This window comes from Zootoca vivipara, chromosome 16, assembly GCF_965207765.1.
Source record: "Zootoca vivipara chromosome 16, rZooViv2.hap1.1, whole genome shotgun sequence".
Lineage (NCBI taxonomy): Eukaryota > Metazoa > Chordata > Lepidosauria > Squamata > Lacertidae > Zootoca > Zootoca vivipara.
In genome coordinates this window covers 26,422,486-26,441,919 of record NC_142599.1, presented here as the reverse complement: position 1 = coordinate 26,441,919, position 19,434 = coordinate 26,422,486, and the positions used below count along the sequence as shown (strand labels likewise).

The 19,434-nt window shown below is 45.8% G+C and overlaps 1 protein-coding gene across 3 annotated transcripts in view; it reads right to left on the bottom strand.

The window, feature by feature from the left end:
• ARHGEF2 (Rho/Rac guanine nucleotide exchange factor 2) overlaps positions 1 to 19,434 on the bottom strand; it is a 120,313-nt gene that overhangs the window by 78,005 nt on the left and 22,874 nt on the right. For all 3 annotated transcript variants that reach the window (XM_060269556.2, XM_060269558.2, XM_060269553.2), the window contains 4 exons: positions 14,860 to 15,031; positions 13,790 to 13,904; positions 11,457 to 11,496; positions 6,820 to 6,952 (listed from right to left, as the gene is read on the bottom strand). In XM_060269556.2, coding sequence (XP_060125539.2) covers positions 6,820 to 6,952; positions 11,457 to 11,496; positions 13,790 to 13,904; positions 14,860 to 15,031 — 460 coding nt within the window. The remainder of the gene's footprint in view (positions 1 to 6,819; positions 6,953 to 11,456; positions 11,497 to 13,789; positions 13,905 to 14,859; positions 15,032 to 19,434) is intronic.

Genomic DNA, 19,434 nt, shown 5'->3' with positions numbered 1-19,434 from the left:
GTGAGCTCCCCTCCACACACACACACACACACACACACACACACACACACACACACCAGAAAACAGCTGGCCCTTGGGAGTTTTGTTGATACTGATGGCAGCAGTTCTCCGTAGTCTCAGAGAGGGGTCTCTCCTGGAGATGCTGCAGAGTATTGTCCCTGGTACCCTTTGCCTGAAAAGCAGATGCTCTGCCACTGAGCCACAGCCTGTCCCTATTGAATTGAGTAGGACTGACCCAAGCTAGTAATTTGAAGTTCTTAACTGTGTGTGTGTGTGTGTGTGTGTGTGTGTGTGCATGATTTCTTATTTTCTCTCCTCCCTATTCAGAAGCCCAGTCAAGAATGCAATTGCTAGGAAATGTCTTTAAGGAGGAGGGAAAGAAAGCTTTGAAGCAGCCTAGAGGGGCACAGAGGGCAAGCATTTACACATCAAAGCCATCACTGGGCAGGGCCTGACCATGTTAAACAGCTGGCTGGCAATCCTCCCCCCCCACTTTCTTACAGAAGTGGGAGAAGGGGCACAAGATTGAGATTAAATCTGGAGTCCTGGGCTAAACTACTTTTGTTTAATTTCCAACAAGCAAAGGGTCTGCTGGTTTCTCTTTAAGGTTTCCAGACTCAAAAGAGAGCAGGGCAATTAAAGGCACAGAAGTCCTGTCCTCTATTGAGTCTGGCAACCCTACGAATAAAGGTTGTAGCATTTGGGATTTTGTAGTTTAGAGAAAAGGCAAGCAAGAGGCAACGTGATGAAGGTTTATAAAAAAATATGTGCAGCATGGAGAGAATGGACACAGTTTTTCTCCCTCTCTCCTAACATTAGAACTCGTGGACATCCAGTGAAGCGCAGAGTTAAACTATGGAACTCACTCCCATGGGAGGCAATGATGGCCACCAACCTAAAATGGCTTTAAAAGAGGCTTAGACAAATTCATGAAGGCTATAACAGAAGGTATGTCCTACCTCCACTGTTGGAGGCAGCAATGGCTCTGAATACCACAGGCAGGGAGGGGGCTCTGGGGCTTGGGTTCCTCCTTGCTGGTTTCCCCCATGAACCTGTTTTGCCACTGTGAGAACAGGATGCTGCAATACAGATGAGCCAATGGCCTGACCCATCTTACGGTTGCAATCTTTGAATCAGATCTGAAAGGCTGTCACGCAGAAGCAGACTAGTTCTCTGTGGCTCCGCGGGGTGGGATTAGAAACAGTGGGTCAAGAGCGGCTTGGATAATTGCACGGAAGGAGATTTTGGCCACATTGTAGGAGAAGCTTCCTAAGGGTAGCAGCTGTTCCATACTGGCACAGACTGCTGGGAGTGGGGGGGGGGTTGCTCTCCTTCGCTGTAGGTACTTAAGCAGAGTCTGGGCAGCCATCTGTCAGGGATGTTGAGGTTGTATCCTGCACTGTGAATCCTGCATTCAGCCAGGATGGGCATGCTAGGCAACCTCCAAGGCCTTCTTAGTAGCTCTCAGAATATCTCTTGTGCAGCAGCCTTTCCTTCTAGAGGGGCTTGTGCCAGAGAAACATCTCACTGGGCTGGGCCTCCTCAGTCAGATCAGAATCCATTACAGTTATATCAGCCATAGTGGCTTAGTAGAGCCTCCATATTCAACAGGAGCCTACCACTAAATACCAGCATCAAGCGACATGTCCAAGCTGCAGCCTTCCTGCCCTCCCCCTGGGCTGGGAAACAGGGAGATGGACTTGAGGGACATTTGTTCCCCTTGCCCCTGTCATTCTTAGAATCTGATTCGGACACCCACAATCTGCCTCCTATTTGTGCTGTGGTAGAGCCACCTCTTAGCCCTAAGCGTGTGAGGAAAGCCCCGCTTTCTCTGGCTCTGCTCCCAAGGAAACAGTGGCGGGAAGCTCCTTCCAAACCAAAGAGGCCATGGCTGAAAAAGCCCAGGGTGGTGTCCTTAATCGCTGTGTAAACAAACCGTTGGCCTGGCATGAGGCAGGAAAAGGCCAGAACTTCCTCTGACCTCACCACTCCACAAGATACAGGGAGTTTTTTGAGGAAGTGAAAGAAGCTGAGGAGAAGGCAGTTTTAGGGGCTCAGGGCTTTGGAAGGGCCAGCGCCTCTGGTTCCGAAGGATAAGCCAAATCAAAATTTAGTGTGGATATGCAAACAGGTGGGGTCTCCTAAAGAGGAGAAGGTGCCTGCTCTGGTCTTTCTGCTGCTGCACTCAGCCATGGTTTGATGTGTTGTCCAGAACCAGACTTGGGCCCCATCTGCCCTATCTGTTTAAAGCAGTACCATGCCACTGCTTCCTCCATAGTATCCCCCCAAGAATCCTAGGAAGTGCAGTTTGTTAAGGGTGCTGAGAGTGGCTAGGAGACACCCACACACCGCTCCAAATTCCCCCCACAAAGCTCCATTTTCCAGAGTTCCCTGGGAAGAGGGACTGACTGTTAAACGCCTCTGGGAATTGTAGCTCTGTGGCGGTGGGGAGTAGAGGTCTCCTAACAACCCTCAGCATCCTTAACAAACCACACTTCCCACAATTCTTTGGGGGAAGCCGTGACTGTTTAAAGTGGCATGGTCCCGCTTTAAATGGATAGTGCAGCTGGGGCCTCACACGTGTCAAAAGCCATAGATAGCACATGACATTTTGCTGCCTGAGGCAAAAGCAAAACGGCACCTTCCCCTGTTCCACCTGCTTAAACCACTCATGAGTGAGACACTGGTAGCGGGTGGTCTGTCTGATAGAGATACCCTGCTCTTGATAGGGTTACAAGCCCTCTGAAGGAGCAGGCATATAGCTCAGGGGTACTTCTGAATCCTTTGCTGTCGCTTGAAACTCTAGTGGCCGCAGTTGATGAAGTGCCTTCCATCAGCTTTGACTGCTGGCCCAGCTGTGCTCCTTTCTGGAAAGGGATAGCCTAATGTCTGTTACCTATGCTCTGGTAATGCCTAGGTTGGACTACTGCAATGTGCTATATGTGGGGCTGCCTTTAGGTTTGGAAACTGCAGCTGGCGCAAAATTTTGATGGCAAAAACAGCCAGAAGCATGGGCCGAGATCAAGTAAAACAACATAAATATTTAACTGACCAATCACATCTGTTCTGCCCCCCCCCACAAAAAAGCCCTGCCCCCACAAAAAATCTTGGCTACACTCATGTAAGGAAAAAGGTTAAGCAGCCATCTCCATTCACCTCCCCATCCCTCCAACTAGGGAAAGGTGAGGGGCGGGAGTCATACCTTAGTGGCACAACATTGGCATTGCATGCAAAAATGTCCTGGGTTCAACCCCTAGCGTCTCAAGGGAACAGGTGCTGGAAAAGACTATTTTTCTGCCCAATACCCCCTCTGGAGAGGCCCTGCAGGTCTGAGTAAATAACACCAGGCTGAGTGGGTGAATGGTCTGATGTGGTGCAAGGCAGCTTCCCTAAAACATGAAGTCTCAAGTGCTGCTTCCAGTTTAGTTTTAAAAGCGGGGAGTAGGAGAGAAGTTATTATGTACTGCTGAACATATAAGGTGCCTTTTGGCCCTCGGTGATGTAGACTTAGAAGATAGTAGTGGTGGATGAGTAGGGAACCAAATAAAAACTGCAAAACACTTTGCACGTTTTCTTTTTTAAAATTACTATAGAACTGGCCAAAATGGTAGACTTTGCTCATCTTCAAAGTGGGGAAACAGCACCACCTCTTGAACAGTTTTGCCACTCTTTCACCCGCCCCGAGTTTGGTTAAGTATAAATGCTCAGATCTTAGTCAGTTTGGAGTCACAATGAGAAAGACCCATTCCTACTTGTGTAGCCTGTGCCTCTGGAGAGTAGCAAAATAGTTGGAACAGGGGAGATCTCCCAATCTTTTTGCAAGGAGCCCTCAAGCTGCATTAAAAGCTATAGATTTAGCAGCTGTGCTCCTGCAATGCAATTATAAAATGATGAAAAGGCTCTCCCTAATATAATCAAATTGACAGAAAGTGTTAATTGAGATTGTCCAAACAGTGATAGGTGACGTAATTAGGCTGATCTACACACACACCAAAGCTAGGAATCACTCAGGGGCCCCAAGGCATGCTCTGGGAGCAGTGGGGAGAGAAGGACACATCAGAGAACAGCAGGGTTTGCAGGATGGTGCAGGCTGCAGCAGTGAACATTGCACAACTAATTCCCGTCAAAGCAAACCCAAATACAACTTTTTTTTAAAGGCCACATACAATTTTTAAATAAAATAGGACAGGCCCCCATCAGTGTTGGCAACCCACTGATTGATGAAGGCACACCTGTTTAGGAAAGCAATACCTCGGACATGAACTTCTGGTTTTATTATTCTGTTTTAATTGCAATGCTTTATAATTTTTTTTTGTTTTATTGTGCATTGTAATTAAGGATGTTACTGTGCATTTTAATTAAAGATTGATTCTATAGTTGTAAACTGCTTAGAAGCCTTTTTTTATTATTGCATTTATATTCCACCTTTATCTCCAAGGAGCTCAAGGAGGCATGTCCATAGTTCTCCATCTCCCCATTTTATCCTTGCAGCAACCCTGTGAGGTAGGTTAGGTGAGTGACTGGCCTGGGGTCACCTGTTGAGCTTCCTGGTTCAGTGGGGGCTTAAATCTTCGTCTTGACCAGGTCCTACTCCAACACTCTAACCACTACACCACCACACTGGCTCTCAAATTTTGACATACAAGTGGCATATAAATTAATTATTATTAACTATAATTATTAAGTCAGGTGGCGCTGTGGTTAAACCACTGAGCCTAGGACTTGCTGATCAGAAGGTCGGCGGTTCGAATCCCTGCGACGGGGTGAGCTCCCGTTGCTTGGTCCCAGCTCCTGCCAACCTAGCAGTTCGAAAGCACGTCAAAATGCAAGTAGATAAATAGGTACCACTACAGCGGGAAGGTAAACGGCGTTTCCATGTGCCGCTCTGGTTTGCCAGAAGCGGCTTTGTCATGCTGGCCACATGACCCGGAAGCTATACACCGGCTCCCTCGGCCAATAATGCGAGATGAGCGCGCAACCCCACGACTGGACCTAATGGTCAGGGGTCCCTTTACCTTTATAATTATTAAGTCATGGTTATAAATGTAATTATGATGCTTAATAATAACAACAATCACTGCGAACCAGGGCTCACATTGTGTCAGAGCCTAAACTTTGGGAGCGTGAGACACAGCAGGTACATAGTGCTGTTCTCCCAGTTCAAAGGTAATCAAAGCCCAACACACAGACTACTGGGGACTGTGGCCTGCTTAAGGGTGGTGCGTTTCATGAAGTCTCTACTTAACAGCAGGCAGAACAAACCTCAGCCCTGCTGCTGGCCAAGGAGGAAGGAGTCAGCAGGTTTTCCCACACCTTCATTTCTGCTGCACCAGCTCCAGGATCAGGCCCCTCAAGGAACCTGAAGCCTGCAGCGGTAGTTTCTGCATTTTTACACTAGTGAGTGGCCTGCCAGTGCTAAGCCCCCAGCAGGGGCTCTGCCATATCCTAATTTCCTCCAAAGGCAGGGACCAGAGGTTAGGATTGCACTGGTAATCCCAAATAGGAGGCGGGGGTGGGGATCAGTAGGATCTGCTTTAAGTGCTAGCACGGAAACAAAGTGGAAAAGTCCAATGTAAGAACCCAGAATAAAGGAGAAAGACACTAGCACTCCCCGCCCTCCAGTAATAATCTATAAGCACCAACACATTTAAATTAATACATGAAAGCAGATTGAGAGGCCACCTTGGAAGTTTAGTGAGATGAAAATGGGGGGACATATACTCTCTCTCTCTCTCTCTCTCACTCACTCACTAACGGGCAAGTAATGCACAATTTCACCTGGATGTTCAAATACGTGTTATCAAATTGTTATGGAGTATCAAAAGCACACTTTCAGAGCCCAAATAATTTCTTTTTTTAAAGAGCTAAGCAATATAAAAAACAGCCAACATGTGATGGGGAGACTTGTAGGGCATGTATCAGCTTGGGGAGGAGTGAGGACTTTTCCATTCTGAAAACAATGCTGGAGAGTGAAAACCACCACCCTTCAACATTGTGGCTCTCACACATATCCCAGGATACTATTGCTTAAAAAAACAAAGTAGGTTTTTTTTGGGGGGGGCATATCTAGTTTGGCCCTAAGGCACTGTGTTTTAAGAAGCAAATTACCAATGCCTGAAGTTAACAGAAGGGTTTAAGGAACTGCAAAGATGAAGATGCTTATCGGTTAACAAGACAAAGAGAAAATGAGATCTCAATGGAAATGGAAAACAACCCAAAATCTTACATTGGACAGCTGGTCCCATTAACTCTGGAATATACGCATAATCTGAGATTTTGACAAGGACTAGTAGCTCCATACACTTTTTATATGGTTTGACATTCTGGTGTTACGTATACAATGGAACCATCATTTTCAAGGCAATCCTTTCGCAAGCCTGGCAAATCTGGAACTATACTTGATAATTAGATAATGATGATATTGTTTACTTGGACTTTGTTATTTTAACTCACTTGCAACTGTACAGTACTCATTTTACATGCCTATTTTATAGTTTGCTTTTCCTCTTTTGATTTTCATCTGTTATAACAGTTTTCTTTGTTTTATATACACTATAAAATGAAACAAGAAATATTCACCAAAAGAAAGAAAGAAAAAAGAGATGCTGAGAGAACTGCGAGCACTTTGTTCAGGGGTTTATTTGGGGGGGCAGGGAAACCCACATTGGGAAACTGATGAAAACAATTAATTTTCATTACTGTAGGCATTAAACCGGAGAGATTTGGAGGTTGTGTACAAATCGATGCTTATACAGGATCAGTTTTACATGGATGAAAGACACAGCAATTAAATCAAACTGAAAACTTCCAAGGCCCTACCTTTGACTTCCCAGTCATCTTCTTTAAGAAGCTGAGGGTCCGCCCCAGGGTGGTCCCCTCCCTCTGCGGGTGCACCTGGTCTTCGGCCTCCACCGTGGTGGCGTCCAGCCGCCCGCAGCTCCCAGCGCCGAAGCTGAAAGCATGGAAAAAGTGAGAAAGGAGGAAGGTAGCAAAACAAGCACACACTCACTCGCTCACTGGTACCCAAGCCAAACAATCCCCCTTTTTGTTGTTATTGTTTCTAGGCCAGGAAGTAGGGAGGGGCCAGCTCCCTTGGCGGCCCCCAGTGACCTCAGAGGGTGGCTGCTCCTATTCCCGGCTGGGGAGAGGCAGCACAGAAGCATCACTGTTTGCTTAAGCTCCACTAGCAGCAAGCAGAAAAGAGGCAGGGCTGCACATCATCACCTGGGCCATGAGCAGAGATTTCAGTGCCCCAGAACCTCTCACAGGCAGAGAGGCTCCCCCTCTGTTCCCATCTTGGGGTCTCTCCTGAAAAGGACTTCCATTAGTGCTGCAGGAACCAACTGCCACGGCTCTTTCACTGCTACCCTCATATTTGAGCTCATCACTCCGATCATTAAAAAAAAACCAGTTTAAAGCCTTGGTGCTTCCCTTTAAAGCCCTAAGTGGCTTGGCATCCAAATTCCTGAAAGCACACCCTTCTGCCCATTCCAGCTTGCTGGCACCCTCAGATTTTCTGTTGAGACCCTGATCCAAGTGCCTTCCTTACTGAAAGCGCAGGATGAAAATCCCAAAGAAGAGGTCTGGAATAGCATCCCTCAAGAGGCAATCCTGGTGCCGACTTAATGATGTTTTAAGCACTGGGATAACACATTTTTATTTACATCTTAATTCCCATAATCCCTCACTCTGCTTTGTAATTCTTACCTGCTGACTTTTATTGCAGATGCTCAGATGAGTTTCGTATTGTATTGTATTGTATTGTGTTAGTTATCTATACTATCTGTTTTGATTAAACTGATTAAAGAGCCAGAATGGTTTTGCTGCTAGAGTGTTGAACTACTAAGACCTGGGAGAGACCAGGGTTCAAATCCCTGCTCAATCGTGGCTGATTATATGAGAAGGGGGAGAACAATGTACATCACCTTGAACTCCTTGGATAAAAGATGGGATATAAATGCAATACTACTACTACTACTACTACAGCCTGTCTCAAAAGTCAAAGTGGGGGTAACATATATAGTAATAATATTATTATGTGTCTATTATGAAGAGAAGGAGGAACAGTATCTCCACCCCCTTTATATATTCTGGGAAAAAGTATTACTGAACTTTATTTATTTAGAAAATTCCCTAACAGTACCCCACCCTTCAGCCAAAAGGGCTCCGACACCAGCTCAAATGCAATCCCTATCCACAGGCTTACAGTCTAAAAAATGTGGCATGTAAGGAAAAGGGACGGGGAGGGAAGAGGAAAATCAAAACCAAAACTCAGGCACCAGTTTCTGAACAGCTGTTCCTATAGTGCCCAGCTGGCACAGTTCCAGGGGCAGGAGGTGCCTGGTGGAGCTGCCACAGCAGAAATGATAGAGCAAACTCTGCTTCCCAGCTCTCTCACTGCTGGAAAGGAAAGACACGGCTCCTAAAGAAGCCAGCCTATGGAAGAGCAGAAGTCCTACCAGATGTGTCCTGGTAATGAAGATGGGAATACGAATTGGCAGGGGCAGTGATGGGGAAGAATGGACACATTCTCAAATGCTGGGGTGGGAGGTGGGGGGAGACTGTAATCTGAATTTACAGAGAGGATGGTGATGATAATGTGTGATTGAACGCTGGGGTTTTTATGGGACAACCCCCTGACCTCTCCTCCATCTCTTGTCTTTGCCTTCCTCAGCATAAGTTAAGCCCTCTGTGCCAGAAGGTATTTTCAATGTGTATGTTTTGTTTGATTTAAGAATTTATAAACTGCTTTATATAGACTAAGCAGTCAACGTGAATATATAAAACCAACCAACCAATAAAACAAAATCACGAAGCTTTAATAAAAACTCTTCCTGTGAATTGGCTGCAAACTAAGAACAGCAATTCAGCCGGGGGAAGGCCTGAGTTAGGTGCTTCTTCTTTTTTAACTGTTTTGTTTAACCCAATGTTGACATGCTCCATATCCAAATCTTAAATTTTATAGGGCAAGCAAGTTTGCTTATTGGGGCGAGTATTTGGTGAAAAGTCCACTTTGGATCTTGTCATTCTCTAAGCAGCATAACAAACAACACATGGTCAAGAGTTGTCTGGGGTACAATTTTCTCATATTCAGTGCCTGTTTCTTCTTTAAGTTGTCCCCCTTTTACAATTCTGCCTATGCCTCAGGAGGTGCGTCAGAAAGCTCTCACCCCTCGGGAGGGGCAGATTAGTCAATTTCAATTACTTTCTGCTTCTCGTTTTCCCCATCTTAAATGCAGTTCTCCACATTTCCAGTTTGTATTAAAAAGTCCTCAGGAAAACCCATCATAATTTTACTATGGTTTCTCTTAATATACACATTTTTATAGGCGACTTTGCAAAATAGACACATTTAGCAAAGCAATTTTCCTAATGCATTGAAATCAGGAGGGGGGAAGTTATTTTTTTGCTCCCAAGACCATATCCTTATCAGGATTGGCTTTGCAGGCCAAATTTGACAGGCCACTGACCTGTCAATCATGTGATACTGTTATGATGTCACACGACTGCTGGGCAGGTGAAGCTGCCAGCATCCTCCTGTCAAAATTCTTCATGCAGCTTTGAAGGTCTTCCCATGCTTTCCCCTTAAACCCAGTACTGGGGGTTTAAAAGAAGAACACAGGGAGACTTGCAAAGGCAACCACTATAGAGCGTGACAAACTTAGTTGGTCTCTAAGGTGCTACTTTGTTTTCACTAGAGAGCAGTCTGTCTTAAAGCTGTAACTTGTCTTTTGAAGTCGCCTCCATCCTGTTCTTCTAAGGGGGACGTTGCTTCAAAAGGGTGAATTTGCCAAGCACTTTAATACAGAATCGACTGCCTGTGCTCCTTTCTTTCTCTCTTCCACTTAACTCTAGGGAGAAAGGTGTTTTTGCAAGCAAAGGCAAGGAGGGGTGGGTGTGTCTCCCATGCTCCGGTTTGCTTGCAAAATGCTCCCTCTTTAAGATCAGAGCAAGATGCAGACTTAGAAGGGAAGAGGGAGAAGGCTAGCAGTGACTTCGTCCTTTTAAATCCCTAATCTTACAGTGATCTCTAATCTCCATTCACCAGCAGATGAGCGGAGATTAAATCCTACTGTCTAGGGCCGGCTTTGGGATCCAATGCAAGGTTAAATCCTGCCCTCTTGCCCATCAGCTGATGTCACCAGTGATGTCAGCTGATGGGAGTGGCTTGGGAAAAACAGCCTGATGGGCCAAAATGGACCCTCTGGAGGTCCAAGATAGGTCCATTTGCCATAAATTCTCTACCACTGATTTAAAAGGTTTTTTAAAAATACATTTAATATCTTTTAAAACTCAGTGTGGTATACACTATGTACAATGGAAAAACAATTTGCACTAAGACAAAAATATACCCTAAGAGCAATAAAACAGTGTTATTTATCTATTTAATACCCTTCTATCCCATATTTTTATTTTTTTATTTATTTAATTTATATACCGCCCTAAACCCGGAGGTCTCAGGGCAGCTCACAGAACATATTTTTCTCCAAGGAGCTCAAGATGGCATACTGTATATGGTTCTTCCCCTCTTTTAATCTTCACAGCAACCCCGCAAGGTAGGTAACACGGCTGACAGGAGGGACAGTCCCATGGCCACATAGTGAGCTTCATAGCCAAGTGAGGATTTGAACCCTCATCTCTCAGGTCCTAGTCCAACACTCCAACCACTATGCCATACTGGCTCTTAACTGGCTCAGCAACTAGATTTTGTAGTGGGGGTGGCAATTCCCCCCCCCCGTCACCCAAGGTCACGCCCAGTGAGCTTCATGGCTGAGGGGATTTGAACCCTGGTTTCTTCCAGGTCCTAGCCTGGCACTCTAACCACTGCACCACACTGTTTTATTTTATAAAACAGATTGGGGGGATTCTTACACATAGATCAGGGTCTGGGCATGCATTTTTGTACATGATTTTCACTAACATGCACATTTATATGTAGGCTTTACCCCAGTATATGCACTTTTGTACACATGACTTGGCTGGAGAAGTCATACACTGCTGGAGAAGTCATTACACTGCAAAATTCAGAGAAGTGTAGGTTTCAAAGGAGGCTGCATCACTAGCTCTCCAGGCCTACCCTAAAGTGCTTGGCCTACACACATCCCTGGTTGCTTTCTTTATTGTATCCTCCCCACCCCAAGCCTACTGCCTGCAGACCTCTAAAAATAAATCTGCTACCAGTGATCCCTAGAGGGTAGGGGAGAAGGAGGTTTTCCTGGAGCATCAAGGGACCCTCGGCGGGGAAGATTTAGCATTAGCGATAATTAAACAGCTACGATTCTCCCCTTCAAAGTTAGACCTGTTATGGAAAAGTTGGATTACACATTTGAGCAGAGCAATCGTGCAAGTGCGGCCATATCAGTCAAACAATGCTGCCATTCCCCTTGAGATCAAGGCCTCCCAGGTCAGGAGCTGAGCTACGAGCCCAAATCTGAAGGGCAAGAAGTGTGACTCACCCATTGGACAGGCTCACAGAGTCACCATAAAGGGAGATCCCTGGCAAGGGAAGGAAGAAGAGACATATTTTATCTACTGTACTTGAATGACAATGTATATATCCCACCTTCCTACTTCAGAAAGTCCCCATGTGTTACCTGCTTTAAAATCACAACAGTGAAATATCAAACAATAAAAACCCTGAAAACAAAACTGACAGCTACAAGGAGTGTGATTCCAGATGGGGGGCAGATCTTAATGCTGGAAATGAGTTGTTGAGATATCATAGAATCATAGAATTGTAAAGTTCAAGCCCCAGAAACGCAAGAATATGCAGCTGTCCCATATTGGGGATCAAACCTGCAACCTTGGCATTATCATCGCACAGGGCTTGTTTGCAATAATAATAATAATAATAATAATAATAATAATAATAATAATAATAATTTATTTGTACCCCGCCCATCTGGCTGGGCCTCCCCAGTTTCCCCCCCTCTTCTTATACAAATATTAAGGCACATGGTCACCCGGAGCTACCAGTATACGCAAATGTCTGCCCCATTTAAGACTATAGAACCTTTATTCTTAATAATAATGGAACTCACAGGTGGATAATACTTTTATTTTTACATGTCTTTATTATCTGTAAAAGGAATCTTTGCATGAGTTAATATTTTATTATCCATTTGGGGCTGTGTTGTATTTTTATACTTTTGACCTTCTGGTCAGTCACACTTTACAGTTTACATTTCTGATTCTTTGTTTCTTAATACTTTAAAAACAACTTTTTTTGAATATTGGATTTTCATACAAAAGATAAATCCAGATTTTTAGGGAGGGGGGATTTGGACTGGCATTCTGATGCCAATAATGGTGCCTGGGAACTGCAAAAACTTGCACGCATGAGCAGCCCCCATCACACAATAAACCTCCATCTGGAAGCCCCACAACTAAGGCAGCAGCATAAGCAGAGCGAAACTGCAGAAGTTAATTACTGGTTAAAACCCCAGCAGTACAGAAGAGGGAACAACAACAGGGACATCTGCCTGGAGAGGGAATTTCAGAGGTGGAGTGGAATTGCAGAGGGGTTGCAGTCACAACCCCACCTGACTTCCAAAGGCAGCTGGCAAGCTGGATGAAGACCTCATCTCAGAAGAGTGTCTTAACTGGAGGGAAGGCTTCACCTGAGATAGCAGGTGGTCCTTCAGACACCACCTGCTCTTGGTCTGTTTTGGTGTTTGAACATGCAAGAACCCCACAGAGGTAGCAATGATGAGCGGCTAGACCAGGCATAGGCAACCTTGGCTCTCCAGATGTTTTGGAACTACAACTCCCATGATCCCTGACCACTGGCCCTGTTAGCTAGGGATCATGGGAGTTGTAGTTCCAAAACATCTAGAGAGCCAAGGTTACCTATGCCTGGGCTAAACTGAGGCTCAGTGGTAGAACATCCACTCTGCATGCCTAGGGCTGAACCCAGGCTCCAGAAAATCCTACTTGTTAAAAACACAGTGGAACAACTGTGCAATTTCCTGGGGTGTAATGACCCATTGTGCAAATTATTCAACAGCCTGCCTATCCAGTTACGGCCTGTATAGATTGCTCTAGCCAGTTCCCTCTCTATGATCCATCTCTCCTCTCTAGGAATCATCACTTAACCCAATGCTTCCCAAATGTTTTCAGGCCACCACACCCGTGGTTCCATAACCTCACCTCCAGTGCTCCTTGCCCTATAAAAACATTGTTCAGAACAGCAGTTTGCACAACCCACTATGGAAGATAATAACACAAAAGAATTCAAAACACTAACCATTAATTGCGCATTCATTCAAAATCTAGTTAAAACTATTCAGTTTAATCAATTCAACAAAACTGATGAATTTGATCCAACGATACCAGCTTTTCAAAATCTGATAGTCATTTACACCACCAGCACCCCACTCAGGAAATCCCAGTGCCCCCCCCAAGGTGGCACTACCACCCACGTTGGGAATCACTTAAAGAGAATCACTTCCCTTTTCACAGAGCATAGCCTTTATATTGTTTTCTCCCCTGCACCCCCCTTTAAACTGCAGTAGGGATGGCCAATCATGATCAGGAGTGCTATGAGGGCAAAAGCCAGCATTTAACCCTTTCCACCCTCCCCCAAGCCTAGTGAAAATCACCCCCTCTTTCCCCTCACAAACGTATGGGGAAAGTAGGCCAGCCCACTTGGCTACAGAATGTTATTTGGATTCCAGAGGTCTGGAACCAGAGTTTCAATTCCACTTCCAGGAGAGCAGTGATTGGGTGCTGCTTCCTGTTCCATGCCTAGAAATGCCCCACCCCCACCCCCCAGAGTCTCCACACTCACCATCTGCTTCTGCCGGGTAGCTGTCAATGCCACTCATGGAAACAGATTTGGAAAGAAGAGAGCTGCCATTGGAGTTCTGGGATGCATGATATGCTTGCATCCTCCTGGAATGTTCCTGAAAATGAGAGCGGGCTATTAAGGTCGCAAACACCACCACCAACCCTGGGCAAAGGATTCCTCACTTCAGCAGCAAGAGGGCATAGAAACCTGGGACACCTACGCTCTACCAACCTAAAGCCCAACTTACTACTCCACTAGCTTTCAGTAAAGACAGTCTCGCTCATTCAGTAAACTGAAAGCTACCCACTTCTTCATTATTACAGTATTTCAGAAGTCGCACATGGCCAGTCCTTAATGAAACTTGGCTGAAACTAAGTTTGGATACAGGCTGAAGTGAGGGGAAGATAAAACCACATTCTTAATATGATGCTCTACCGCTTTTAGCAACCATTATGACAACAACAAAGGAGAATATGCAAGAGCTTATTTTCAGTCACTAAACCTGCTTGAAATGCCATGGGATCCCCTAAAGCATCTGAAACTGGATATTCATTCTTTCATTGACACGGATACCTGTGAGCTAAATGGGTCCAGAGGGCCTCTCTCTCCACACAGGTTCACCAGGAGAGGCCCCAACCTCCTCCGCCAGCTCCTAGGGCCCCAGCCAAACAGACAGAGCAGGAGCAGTTGGGAATTCTGTTCCAACTGCCAGCTGCCCAGGGACTGCAACAGCCAAAGGGGAGGGTCACTCTGGCCTCTAACCCTAGGCTGGAGGAGTAAGGGCCACTGAGCCATTGCACTGCCTCCATCCCTGCAAGGGAAAATCAACCCGGCCCTGAAGGGGAGATGCAGGTGACTGTCAACGTCTTGCTGCCTCATTCTAGCATGATCAAATCAATCCCTCCTGTAACTTCCTTCTGTTTGTTTCTTATCCTTTCTCATTTGTAAGCAAGGCGTCTATGTACAGTGTCTTCCACCAACATTTTGCATTCTGAATTTTAACAAAATGACCTTTTCGGGGGTCTAGAAAAGCGGGATTAAAAAAATCTAAACATACAGTACATCCGTACCTGAGAGAATTCCTGGTCATCCTCCTCTTCATCCTGAGAGAGCAGGGACTCCGTCTCATCGTTGCTACGGATGATGGGAGCTCGGCGGGGGTCCCTTTGGCTCTGAGGGTGTCCATCCAGTTGCTCGGTGGAGGAGTCAACTTCCTCGTGGGCTAGTCCTTTCATACTCATGCTGGAAAGGAAGCCAATCAGACAGTCAAGAGATTAAATGTGATCCCATGTTGAGCTACCCACACCCAGTTATAAAGGACCTTCCCACTGCAGACTCAAACCTGAGCATTTTTCAAAAGTGAAGAGATATAGGAGGGCGCAACTGTTAAAATAGTGGTTGCACCAAGTTCATACTCAAGCCTGGTATCAGTTTCCCAACTTGCTGCGAGAACCGTGGTCTCCAAGGTCTTGTCCCAGTACATTAACCTCTATGCCACACTGGTTTGGCTAGCTGGCCTGCACATGAGTGCATGGCCATACTCACTATACTCACCAGAGCTTGCTGGACTTGACATCCATCAGAAACTCAGCAAATCCCTTCTGTGCGTAATGTGATTCTTGTCTCTCTCCCACCATCACCTTCCCAAAGCTCTTGAGAAGCTGCTTCTGACTTGTAGAGGCACACTTCCTTCTCTAAAGCTCCCAACCGCTGAATACCATTTGCAGAAGTGGGGAGAGTTTCAGTCTTTCCAAGCAACTCTTTTTGCAGAGAAAGGGAAGGACAGTGGGGGGGGGGCAGCATTGGAAATCCCAAGTGGGTTTGTCCTCAAGTCAGAGGCAGAGGCGCTATACTCTAATATATGCTATTTAATTCTATTATTATTATTATTATTATTACAACAATTTATTACATGCCCTTCACCCTAAGGTCCCAGGGTGGGCTACAACAATGAAACCACAATATTAAAAACAGTTTTAAGCAACTTACAAACACAGAAACAAGGTGGGTCCTAAAATATACATTTCAAGGGTCAAAGGTCAGGGTAAAGAGGTACATCTTCAGCATTCGCTGAAAGCTGTATAGTGAAAGTCCCAGGATCTGAATTGTTTAGGGTTTTGAACGCTAAGGTGAGCACCTTTAATTGGGCATGGAAGTGAACAAGCAGCTGTTTCAAAACACAGGTGTTAAAGGGAACCCCAGCCAATAATTTGACTGCTGCATTTTGTCAGACATAGTTAATTTTTTTAAAAGCTGCCTTATACAGTGTCAGAAAAAATGGCCCACCTCGGTACTGCCTACATTGAATGGCAGTGGCTCTCTAGAGTTTGCAGGCAGGGGGCATTCCTAGTCCTACCTGGGGAAGCCAGGGATTGAACCAATGTCATCTAATCCCCCTGCAAACAAATCAGGATGCTCAGTGAACAGGTTGTCTGGAATAGACCTTAGCAAGAAAACGCCTTGCTGCCAGCAGGTGGCAACCCAAGACTAGCTTGGATGGGACCGTCCACCCAAGCTGAGTTTGGGAAGATCCCCACGCCATGCCACAGAGTTCAGGTGCTTCCAGGTGCAAATTTACAGTCAAGTGTTGAAATAGCAGTGAAAATAGTAGCTGGAAAAATGGGTATATGTACCAATTCCATATAGGGTTGCCAGACTCAATAGAGGACAGGACTTCTTTGCCTTTAATTGCCCTGCTCTCTTTTGAGTCTGGAAACCTTAAAGAGAAACCAGCAGACCCTCTGATTAATTTCCAAAAGAGAGCAGGGCAATTAAAGGCACAGAAGTCCTGTCCTCTATTGAGTCTGGCAACCCTAATTCCATACACAGAGTGGGGCTGGAGGGAACAGACCTGAGACAGCACCCCTGTGTGGAAGCAGCCAACTCACACAGCACATAAATTATGGGGGATTTGCTGCCACAAGGTGCAGTGGTGGCTGCAAATTTAGACAACTTTAAAAGGAGGTCAGACAAATTCATATAGAATTCAGAAGGGTATCAATGGCTACCAGTCACAATGGCAATGTTTCTTTGACTTGGGTATTTATTGCATTTATATCCTACCTTTTCCCTCCAAGGAGCTCAAAGTGGGTCTCCCCCTCCTCCTTTAATCCCTACAACAACCTTGCAAGGTAGGTTAAGCCGAAAGGCAGTGACTGTCTCAAGGCCACCCTGTGAGCTTCATGGCCTGGTGGAAATTTGAATCCTGGACTCTCCTAGGTCCTAGTCCAGCACTCTAACCACTGCATCACACTGGCTCGATGTTCTACCTCTTCTATCAAATGTGGGCAGGGTCAGAATCAAAAGTGGGCAGAGCAATAGATGTGTACAGTAGTGTGGTTACACTCTATTCAAAGTTTCTGTACACACACACACACACACACACACACACACACACACACACTCTATGCAGGCAAGCAAGAGGCATTAACACAGTTCAAGGACACATTCCAGCCAGGTAAGAGCACTTGAGCAGCAGAGCCAGTGAGTCGCCATGCCCAAGAGCAGGACCCCGGGAGGCCTGGAGGGCTCTATTTGCATACCCACCCACCCACCCTGAGCCTGAGATCTCACATGCCTGCTTTATGATGCTGGGTTCCAAGAGCTTCCAAATTTTACAGTAGTTCGGACCATTTTTCTTCCCATTTCCTAGCTGGCTGAAGAAGTGAACAACTTTGAGCACATGCACAGAGCTAGGCCCTCGTTGCTGCTGGCTGTACAATTAAATTGGATTTGGCGTTCTTTTGCAACAAACCCATCCTCCACCCCCGAAAAAACAACCTGGAGGTTTTCATAGTACTGTACGGAAAGTCACAGGAAAATGCACCGGACAGTGTGAAATAACAATTGCTGGATGCAACATCTTATACCCTCCCCACAAATGAGAATGAACACTCAATAAGCAGCCCATTGTTCCATAACCATCACCCCACAAACATATCTGGATGAATGCCAAGAAAGCAGCCTTTCTGTGGTCTGAGAGAGAAAAACCCCACAGGTAATACAAGATGACAATGACTGGATGATGGTGTTGTGTGGACACCTCACAGCCATTCTACAGTAAATGGTTTGTGTAGGAGCAGCCACAGAGTGCTCCCAGGTGACCTGTTTCTTAAGAATTCAATTTCTACCCCACCCCCAATTTATTCCAGATCTACCCTTTCAGTTACAAAAAAACAACAACACAACCACCCTGTGTTGCCCACAATCCATTTGCAATATCTGCTGCCTTCTGGAGCAACCAGTAGAAGCCTGGGATATGCTCAGCCCTGCTTAAAGACCGCCTTTTCCTGAGTGAGGTCAGCTTCTAGCCTAAACATGCACCTGACATCGTTTTCCACTCAAGGTCAAGCCCTAGCACCACCCATGTGATAAATTCAGTCTCCCTCACCCTTGCCAGCCTAGCTGTTTTAAGCTCTTAAAAGAGTACAAAGGCTCCCTGAACGTGGAACTACCGTAGTTAGAACCTCAGAGCCCAAACTCTCCTACAGAAACAGTGTGACAGATTTGCAGCCCCAGAAGCCAAGGCTTTGTCCAGACACAATAGATCAGGAAGGGCTGTTTTCAAAGACAGGCTGCTGAGAGGGAGAGATAAAATGGGAATAAAAGCAGCAGAGAATGATGGGAAGACCAAAAAGGGACACAGGACTTCAGAAAAAGAATCATAGAATAGAATCATAGAGTTGGAAGAGACCACAAGGGCCATCCAGTCCAACCCCCTGCCAAGCAGGAAACACCACCAAAGCATTCTTGACATATGCCTGTCAAGCCTCTGCTTAAAGACCTCCAAAGAAGGAGACTCCACCACACTCCTTGGTAGCAAATTCCACTGCCAAACAGCAGCTGGGCATCAACAGTGAAGCTGGGCATCACTTGCAGAATCGGGAAGACTCTATACCCTCAAATGAGATTTTTGGGGGAGCCCTTCTCTCAGTCCCATCACCCTCAGAGGCATGCTTGGTGGGCTAACAGGAGACGGCCTTCTCAGCGGTTGCTCCTCAGCTTTCAAACTCCCTTCCTACAGAAGTTAGACTGGCTCTTTCTTTGTTTGCCTTTTACCAGCAGGTGAAGACTTTCCTGTTCCAACAGGTTCTTGGAAATGGACTGTTTTTAAGGAAAGGGCTGGTGCTGTGATGTTTTTTATTGCAATTATATGATAGCTCTTATATGTAAAGTCGGTTGTTGTTGTTTAATCGTTTAGTCGTGTCACTGCCTTGTCGTGGCGAAGGGGCTTAAATAACTTAGAGAAGTTATGTTTTGACCAAATGTGATCCACCTGGAGAAGGAACCGGCAAGCCACTCCAGTATCCCTGCCAAGAAAACTCCATGGACAAAGTTTTAAGTCTACCCATGTTTAATTGTTGTTTAATTATTGTCCATCCCCCCCCCGTCTCTATTTTACCTGAAAGCCGCCTTGAGTCCCTGTCAGAGGAAAAGGTGAGATATAAATATTATCATCATCTACCCCAGTGTTTCCCAACCAGTGTGCCTCCAGATGTTTTGGGACTACAACTCCCATCATTCCTGACCACTGGTCTTGCTAGCTAGGGATGATGGGAGTTGTAGTCCCAAAACATCTGGAGGCACACTGGTTGGGAAACACTGATCTACCCTTTCAAAAGGACTAGGATTGCTTCCACATTACC